This window comes from Microtus ochrogaster, chromosome 7 (genome assembly GCF_000317375.1).
Source record: "Microtus ochrogaster isolate Prairie Vole_2 chromosome 7, MicOch1.0, whole genome shotgun sequence".
Taxonomy (NCBI): Eukaryota; Metazoa; Chordata; class Mammalia; order Rodentia; family Cricetidae; genus Microtus; species Microtus ochrogaster.
The window spans coordinates 25,563,812-25,574,177 of NC_022014.1; the positions used below are offsets into that span (position 1 = coordinate 25,563,812).

Sequence of the window (10,366 nt, forward strand, 5' to 3'; positions counted from 1 at the left end):
TATGAAATATATACATATTAGAGTACTACTCAGCAGTAAAAAAACAAGGTCTTCTTAAATTTTGCATGCAAATTGATGGAAATAGAAAACACTATCCTGAGTGAGGTAAGCCAGACCCAAAAAGTATGTACTCACTCATATTTGGTTTACAAGAGCTTTTGATAAGATAGCCATGTTCGTAATACTAATCCCACCATTTCCTGAGCATTGGAGATCTTTTCTATCTTTTGGTATTGTCAGTCTTTTCAGGGTCTTAACATCTTCTTTATACTAGTCTTTCTCTGAAGATCCTATTCCATTGACCTATGTCTCCTACAGCAAATGTTCTCATGACTCACATTCTTTTTCTAAACAAATTAGCATACCAATATTGTCTACTAACATGTCCTTACCTAAAAGATTCTCTTTTTTTTGTTTTTTTTAATTAAGAAAGAAAAAAAATTTCCGCCTCCTCCCAGCCTCCCACTCCTCCCACTCTTCCCCCTCCTAACCTCCCCCCCTCCTCTCCCCCTCCCTCTCGAGTCTGAAGAGCAGTCAGGGTTCCCTGTCCTGTGGAAAGTCCGAAGTCCTCCCCCCTCCATCCTGGTCTAGGAAGGTGAACATCCAAACTGGCTAGGCCCCCACAAAGCCAGAGCTAGAAGTAGGATCAAAACCCAGTGCCATTGTCCTTGGCTTCTCAGCAGCCCTCATTGTCCGTCATATTCAGAGAGTCCGGGTTTATCCCCTGCTTTTCGAGTCACAATCCAGCTGGCATTGGTGAGCTCCCAATAGATCAGCCCCACTGTCTCCGTGGGTGGTTGCACCCCTCTTGGTCCTGACTTCCTTGCTCATCTTCTCCCTCCTTCTGTTCCTCATTGGGACTTTGGGAGCTCAGTCCAGTGTTCCAGTGTGGGTCCCACGCCAGATGAAGGTTCTATGGTGATATGCAAAATATTCATCAGTAAGGCTATAGGATAGGATCGTTTCAGGTTCCCTATCTTCAGCTGCCCCAGGAACTAACTGGAGACCTCTCCTTAGGCACCTGGAAGCCCCTCTAGGTCCAAGTCTCTACCCAACCCTACGATGGCTCCCTTAATTAAGATATGTGCTTCCCTGCTCCCCTATCCTACCTTCCTATATCCCAATCATCCCGTTGCCCCAAGTTCTCCCCATCCAACCCTTCTCACTTTTTTCTCCCCACCCTTAAGATCCCGATTTTTTGCCTGGCAATCTTGTCTATTCTCTGTGGCTTTGGAGCCTGTCCTGGAACTAGCTCTGTAGACCAGGCTGGTCTCGAACTCACCGAGATCCGCCTGCCTCTGCCTCCCGAGTGCTGGGATTAAAGGCGTGCGCCACCACCGCCCGGCTGAAAAGATTCCTTTTTTAAATAGCTACAAAATAACTTTACAGTGTTGGGGCAGAATATGAGATTTCAGTACAATCATACACTGTGTAATGATCAAGTCAACATAACTGATGTATCCTTTATCTCAGGTGTTTATCCTGTTTGTGTAGGTAATCAAATGTGTCTCTTCTGAACATTTTAAAATAAGCAATGAATTGCTGCCAATGATAGTCCTCCAACTGTGCTGTATGTCATGTAAAAGGCTTGTTCTTACCCAGCTGCACATCTGTATCTATTTATCATCTCCTCCCATTCTCTCTTCCCACATCCATCCTGCCATCTGGAAACCACTATGCTAATCTACTTCTATGAGGCCCCATTTTATCTCCTTAATTATAACTCATATTGAGAGATTTTACTACTCTCCTTAAAGTCAACTTTGCTTTTAATGATAAGACATCCTCTTTGTATTTATGGATTTTTCTCTTTTGCTAGCACAAAATTTTTATATTAGTATTTTTCTTACTTTTTAACTTTTACTTTTTTATTAGTTTTTTATAAAACATATTTTGATCATATTCTTTCTCCTTCCAGGTAGTACCCATCTCAGTATCTACTCAGCTTTATGTTTTTTGTTCTCGCTCTCTCTCTCTAAAAAAAAAAGAAAAAGAAAAGAAAAACACATAAAACGCAAAATGAAATAAAAGTCCAATAAGACAAAATGTGTCAAAAATGAAATAAAATGATTGCCAGGCAAAAGTTGGGAACATGGGCGGGGGAGAAAAGAGAGACCGGGAGAGAGAAGGGAGGAGGGGAGGATTGGAGAGAGCTTAGAGGAGTGGGGTGGTTGAGATGGAAGAAGGGCAGATATGGGAGCAGGGAAGAAGATATCTTAATTAAGGGAGGCACTGTGGGGTTGGCAAGAAGCTTAGAGGGTGTGCATCCAAACAGACTAGGATCCCAAAAAGCCAGTACATGCAGTAGAGACAAATCCCAGTGCCATTATCATTGGCTTCTCAGTCAGCCCCCATTGAGAGCCACATTCAGAGAGTCCAGTTTGATCACATGCTTGTTCAGTCCCAGTCCAGCTGGCTTTGGTGAGCTCCCAGTAGATCAGTCACACTGTCTTCATGGGTGGATGCACCCCTCACAGTCCTGACTTCCTTACTCATCTTCTCCCTCCTCCTGTTCTTCAACTGGACCTTGGGAGCTCAGTCCAATACTCCGATGTGGGTCTCTGTCTCAGTCTCCATCGATCACCAGATGAAGGTTCTATGGTGATATGCAAGATATTCATCAGTGTGATTATGGGATAAGGCTAGTTCAGGCACCCTCTCCCTTACTGCCCAAAGACCTAGCTGGGGACATCCCCATGGACACCTGGGAACCCCTCTAGAGGCAACCCTAAATTAAGATATCTTCTTTCCTGCTCCCATATCCTCCCTTCCTCCATCTCAACCATCCCACTCCCCCAAGCTCTCCCTAATCCTCCCCTTCTCCCTTCTCTCTCCCCATCTTCCCTTCCCCCCACCTCAATCCCACCCCCATGCTCCAAACTTTTGCCTGGCAATTTTGTCTGCTTCCAATTTCCAGGAGGATCCATATATGTTTTTCTTTGGGTTCATCTTATTATTTAGCTTTTCTAGAATCTCAAACTATAGGCTCAATGTCCTTTGTTTATGGCTAGAATTCACTAATGAGTGAGTACATACCATATTCATGTTTTGGGGTCTGGGTTATCTCATTCAGAATAGTGTTTTCTATTTCCATCCATTTGCATGCAAAATTCAAGATGTCATTATTTTGAGATACCATCTTACACCTGTCAGAATGGCTAAAATCAAAAACACCAATGATAACCTATGCTGGAGAGGATGTGGAGTAAGGGTAACATTCATCCATTGCTGGTTGGAATGCAAACTTGTGCAACCACTTTGGAAATCGGTGTGGTGGTTTCTCAGAAAATTGAGAGCCAACCTACCTCAAGATCCAGCAATACCACTCTTGGGAATATATCCAAGAGATGCCCAGTCATACTACAAAAGCATTTGTTCAACTATGTTCATAGCAGCATTATTTGTAATAGCCAGAACCTGGAAACGACCTACGTGCCCCTCAATGGAAGAATGGATAAAGAAAGTGTGGCACATATACACATGGGAAAGTCTTTTTTAAACATTTGCTATTGACATATTTGTTACTTATGTGTTTGTGTATGTATGAATATGTATAAATATGACTATCTCAGTTCATATTTGAAGTTTGTGTGTATATGGTTTCAAGGCTGATCACACTGCATTGCACAACCAATAAAGGAGTTCATCCACAGAAGTGGGCTTTAAGCCTGATTCAACAGTTGTTGGTTACCACAGTCATTTGAGTGCCACTTACTGAACACTTATGGATATCTCGTCGTGCTGGTAACTGGAATGATTCATAGGTGTTCCAGATGCATAGGAATCTTTGATTACTTCCCTCCTGTGGCAAATTGAATAGTATTTTCTGGAACCATGGAGACTTTACCTCAGGAAAGAGAGTTTCAGGTCAGCTCTGCTAAAATCATCCTAATTCTATGTCCTAACTGTGTGGTATCTTCAGCAATAGGAGCCCACCCTTCACCCCTGAGAGAAAGCCAAGGGCTATATAGGTAATATTTATTACATTAATATTTATTACATTGGAAGTCACTTGGACTACCCTGATCAACCATTTAAAATGAGATTTTTCATTACTGGTACTGGGAATTTTGTTAGTCTATAGGTTTTGTGGCGAGCATTGAACATTGTCAACCCAAATGGCATGCATAGATAGATAGATAGATAGATAGATAGATAGATAGATAGATAGATAGATAGATAGGTAGATACATACATACATATATACATACATACATACATACATACATACGTACGTACGTACGTACGTACATACATACATAGCGATAAAGATAGAGATATATCAGTATATATATATATAATGGTTCCTTGTGGCTTTATCAAATAGCTTTGGTCTTATCTGTCTCTTGTCCTCTCTTCTTATTCTTGACCACCCTCCTAGCCCCTAGTTGGAGGCCCTCCCTGTTCTTTTTCATTTCCCACTTCACATCATCTGTGTTCTACTATTCCCCTTTCAAGCCACTTCCCCCTTTTGTCCCTTTATACTCTTCTGGTTTCTGCGGTTATTCCATATTGTATACTCATATCTTAGTATTTGGCGTAGGAACTGCAGGTGTTTGATTTTCTGTTTCTGGGTTATTTTACTCAATATAATCTTTTTAGACCCATACATTTACCTGCAAATTCATGGTTTCATTCTTTTTATAGCTGAATAGTATTCCATTGTGCATATATACCACATTTTCATTATCCATTCATCAGATTTGCTCAGTCATTGGAATTAATTTTTGACATGGAGACACTTTGCTCCCTAAGTTTAGTGTTTGTTATTCCCCCAGAGAAATCCTGTGCCTACCAATAGCTACTCTCCATTTTTCCCAGCCCTATCCTGACCAGGCACAGGCAATAATATTCTACTTTATTTCTTTATGGAGTTTTCTATCCTTCATATCTCATACAAATAGGATCATACACAAGATGGTCTTTGTGACTGCAATTTTTTAATCAGCTTGCTATTTTCAAGATGAATGAATGTATCAATATATAGCAATCCTTCAGTTACTTCTGTTGCTGACTGTTTCATTGTAAGGTAGGCCCTGTTTTGTTTATCCAATCTTCAGTTGAGAGCAATCTCTATTTTGAGACTACTAGACTGCTATAAACCTTTCATGTACAAATATTCAGGTACCACAATTATTTTAGGTATGCCTAAAATATGCCTAAAAATAGAATTTCTGAGTCTTGTGGTAATTCTACTTTTAATTTCTGAGAAATTGTTAAATAATTTTCTCCAGAGCAGCTGTAACATTTTCTATTCTCACCAATAATGTAGAAGAGTTTTGATTTCTCTACATATTCACAAACAATTATTTTACATTTCACTAGCCAAAACCAACATAGTTGTTGTGACATTTTCTTTGAACATTTTAGCATCTGTAGAGAATGACTAATTATGTTGAGTGTTACGTTCTGTTATGCTCATTATTTGCCATTTATATGATTCCCATACAAAAATGTTTGTTGGATTCCTTTGCTTTTTTATATGTTGTTTTTCTTTCATTAAGTTGTAAAAGAGCTTTTTACTCTCTAAATAAAAGACTCCTACCAACTGTTATGCAAAGTCAAATGTCTTATACCATTTGTGAGTTATTTATAAAATTGAGAAAGGAAAAAGGTATCTTGATAGAGAAAGCCACTATGGGGTTAGGGAAAAATCCAGTACTAGGGAAATTCCCAAGAATCCACAAGGATGACCCCAGCTAAGACTCCTAACAATAGTAAAGAGGGTGCCTGAACTAGCCTTCCCCTGTAATCAGACAGGTGAATATCCCCGCTATCATCATGGAGCCTTCATCTCAAAATTGATGGAACCAGATGCAAAGATCTACAACCAAGCCCTTGGCTGAGCTCCAGGAATCCGGTAGAAGAGAGGGAAGAGGGAATACATGAGGAAGGAAGATCAAGATCATGATGGAGAACTCTACAGAGACAGCTGAACCAAGCTGGTGGAAACTCATGAACTCTAGACTGACATCTGTGGAGTCTCCACTAGACTGAACTAGGCTCTCGACATGTGGAGGTAGTTGTGAAACTTGGACTGAGGGCCCCCTAACATTAAGACCAGGATCTATCTCTAGTGTATGAATTAGCTTGTTGGAGCCCATTCCCTACTATGGGATGTCATGCTTATCCCTGACACAGGGGGAAGGGGCTTGGTCCTGCTCCAACTTAATGTACCAAACTTTGTAGAGTTCCCATAGTAGCCCTTACCTGTTGGGAGAAATGGATGGTGGTGGGTTGGAGGAGGTAGGGTGTGGGAGGAGGTGGGGAGGGAGAACTTAGGTTGAAATGTAAAAAAAAAAATTGAATAAATTTTAAAAACTCTCTGGAAGTGTCCATTGTTGTACAAAAAAAATTGACTGATATATTCTTCCTTCTGCTCTGTGTAAGTTTTTGAGTTGTTTTGTGTGTGTCATGTAATAATAACAACTACCACTAGGAAAGACTACAAACAAAAATTAATGAATCAAGATTGGAAACTTAGGCAATGACATACAGATAGTTGAGATTTAAAAATGTCTTTAATCATTAAGTAATCAAAAGTGATGAAATTTTACCCCTTTACATGTTCTAAGATTTCTATTGTCATAGATTTTGTGAATATATAAATATTTTGCAAAAACTAGCATGTGGGATTGAAATTATATTTATCATTATAGATCCATCACATTCAAAGTGAAACTATTATCTTACTCTTAAATCCACTTCCCTTTTCTATTCCATCATTTCCTCAAATCAGGCCACATTTCACTTGTTCACATTTGCACCAGATGTCAAGAAAAATGTTAGTTTCATTGTGAAATACAAGTCCAACTTCATTCTTTTCATGTGACTGGGAATCTTACTCCATTTTAATATATGTGTACATTCATACATACAGAGTTTACAGTGTCTAGGGCAACTTCAGAGTAAACTATGGAATCAAGAAATAGAATGTAGAGCAAAAAGAAAATAGAGGTACATAATGACATAAGCATAAGCATCTTTGCTTGTCATAAAGCATCAATAAAGGCATCTACTGACAGAGAGTAAAAGTGGGTACAGGAGGATGTCTGGACTGCAGAGATGTGGTCTAATATAGAAGAAGGAAATTATTTGGATGTGACCACTTAGAAGCAACATTGAAAAAAATAAATGTATCAATGTTGAAGACTTACACAATGATGTTCTTGGAGCTAAGACTAAAATGAATGGCCACTAACCCTATTTATGAAGCTGTGGGGTATTTAGTGAGATGCTCCAAATGTGAATAATCTGAGCCAAAATTTACTTTCTTCCATTCAATCACCACCAGACTACTACAAAGCATGTCTGCAAAAATTATCAAGAAGTTTGAAATAGGAAAGATCTTGCAGGAGGATAAACAGACTCCAACTTCCTTCCTAATGACCAGAAAGAAAAATTTGGGGCCCTGGTATGAATCATCTCTTGGGCAAACATGTTGTAATATGAACGAACATAAATCAAAACTATTAGTGTATCAGTCTATCCTGAGTATAGATTAGGTGAAAGAAAAAAGACAAGGCACACATGGAAACAAAAAAAGAGGGAATGAAAGGTGAAGATATGTTCTCAGAAGTGGCAAATAGATTTTAGTAATGAAGTGCTAGTTACTTGCTCGTGCTCCCCCTCCTTCTTCTCCTGATTTGGACCTTGAGATTTCTGTCCGGTGCTCCAATGTGGGTCTCTGTCTCCTTTCATCGCCTGATGAAGGTTAATATTCAGGAGGATGCCTATATGTTTGTCTTTGGATTCACCTTCTAATTTAGCTTCTCTAGGATCGTGAATTATAAGCTCACTGTCCTTTATTTATGGCTAGAAACCAAATATGAGTGAGTACATCCCATGTTCCTCTTTTTGGGTCTGGCTTACCTCACTCAGGATAGTGTTTTCTATTTCCATCCATTTGTACGCAAACTTCAAGAATTCCTTGTTTTTTATTGCTGAGTAATACTCTAATATGTATATATTCCATACTTTCTTCATCCATTCTTCCATTGAAGGGCATCTAGGTTGTTTCCAGGTTCTGGCTATTACAAACAATGCTGCTATGAACATAGTTGAGCATATACTTTTGTTGTATGATAGGGCCTCTCTTGGGTATATTCCCAAGAGCGGTATTGCTGGGTCCAGGGGTAGGTTGATCCCGAATTTCCTGAGGAACCTCCACACTGCTTTCCAAGCAAGGAACTCAGGACCGCGAGGGGTACACCCACACTCTGAGACAATGGGGATGATCTTTCGGGAATTCACCAAGACCAGCTAGCCTGGGTCTGAAAAAGCATGGGATAAAACCGGACTTACATAGCAGACAATGAGGACTACTGAGAACTCAAGAACAATGGCAATGGGCTTTTGATCCTACTGCACATACTGGCTTTGGGGGAGCCTAGGCAGTTTGGATGCTCAACTTACTAAACCTGGATGGAGGTGGGCGGTCCTTGGACTTCCCACAGGTCAGGGAACCCTGATTGCTCTTCAAGCTGATGAGGGAGAGGGACTTGATCGGGGGGGGGGGGGGGAAATGGGAGGCGGTGGCGGGGAGGAGGCAGAAATCCTTAATAAATAAATAAATTTAAAAAAAAAAAAGAAAAGTGCTAGTTAGCAAAATGAACATAAATATTTATATGTGCCCCATATATGAGCCAATGAATTACAGATATGAACTTTTATGGACTGCTTTTCTGAGTCTTGGCTCAAATATTATTCACACTTCTTTGTATATTAAGTTAATTTTTCTATTTTTTTAAGAAGAGTGAAAATAAGACTTGGGTATTTAAGTCAAGTCAATTTGGCCATGGGAAGACAAGGTATCATTCATACCTGAATTATGGCAATATAAATAAGAAATTTCAATTAAGCATTTTTACATTATGCTGACCAAAGTCAGAAAAACTGTCTTGGAAAGTTACTGGTACCCACTTTCCCTCAACAACACATCACTACTTAGTGCAATGATTATGAGAGGAAGTGTAAATTAACATCTGACCATTCTTGGGAATTGCACCAATGCTCAAAAGAATAACTCCATTGACTCACTTATGGAGCAGTGGTGGAATACAAAAAGTTGCATTTTCCTAAAGTTGTCAGAATCTGGCTTTCCAGGACCCTATTTTATAAGGCTGTAAGTCTGCCAAAGACTTAATACAAGCCTTGATTCAGAGAACTATTCAGGATCAAGGCAGTAGTAGTGAATACAGGCTCAGATAACAGGAGTCATAGACAAAACTGACTCCAAGAAAGACATGTATGTTCATTTATATTCTAACCCTAATCAGAGATTCTTCTACAAACACTGTCCAGATGGGATGTGGAGAGCTCGATGTGCTACACCTGACCCACAGAATTTCTAAATGATAGCCTATATTATATGGAGTTATTCTGTACACTAGTATTATTTATGCAGACACTTTCCATATTGAACAATTCTAAAATATTTTGTTTGAACAGAAAGTTTTACGATGTAATGAAAGGGTCTACAATACCCAATATCAGTGTAAATATATGTACTATGTAAGTTAATTTAAAATCCCAATAGGTTCCATCATGGCCAGAAGAGAATTTTCTTCTTGCAAAGGACTCTAACTAGGGCCCCCTTAATGTCTCTGTTCCTTAGGCTATAGATAAATGGGTTCAGCATGGGAGTCACCACTGTGTACATCATGGCCATGAAAGTCTCCTTCACAGTAGAATTGTTAGCTGATGGACATAAGTATAGACCAATGACTGTCCCATAGAACAGTGACACCACAGACAGGTGGGAACCACAGGTGGAGAAGGCTTTACGGATACCTCGGGAAGAAGGAACCTTGAGAATAGAGGCAACAATTCGTGCATAGGACACAATGATGAGCACAAATGGAATGACAAGAATGATGCCTCCCATGATAAATATGACCAACTCATTAACATGTGTGTCAGAGCAGGACAGCTTCAGCAGAGCAGACATGTCACAGAAAAAGTGGGGGATCACATTGTCCTCACAAAATGACAATCTGGCCATGAGCAGGGTATGCAGCATGGCATGGAATGTGGTCAGCACCCAGGACAGCACCACTAGACTCACACAGAGCTTGGGGCTCATGATGCTGGTGTAATGAAGGGGGAAGCAGATGGCCACATAGCGGTCATAGGCCATGGCCACAAGGAGGAAGCTCTCAAGGTCTGCAAAAAACAGGAAAAAGTACATTTGTGCCAGGCAGCCTGCATAAGGGATGGATGGAACTTGACTCTGCATGTTCTGCAGCAATTTGGGCATTGTGACAGAGGAGAAGCAGAGGTCAGAGAAGGACAAGTTGCTGAGAAACAAGTACATGGGAGTGTGCAGATGGGAGTCCAGTAGAATGAGGATGATGATGATGAGGTT

General features: G+C 40.1%; 1 protein-coding gene across 1 annotated transcript; it reads right to left on the reverse strand.

Moving 5' to 3' along the window:
• Nucleotides 1–9,544: 9,544 nt before the first annotated feature.
• LOC102000234 (olfactory receptor 1468) lies at nt 9,545–10,360 on the reverse strand. Its single transcript, XM_005350271.2, has one exon. The coding sequence runs from the start codon at nt 10,313–10,315 to the stop codon at nt 9,545–9,547; it is 771 nt and encodes a 256-aa protein (XP_005350328.2). The 5' UTR covers nt 10,316–10,360.
• Nucleotides 10,361–10,366: the final 6 nt, after the last annotated feature.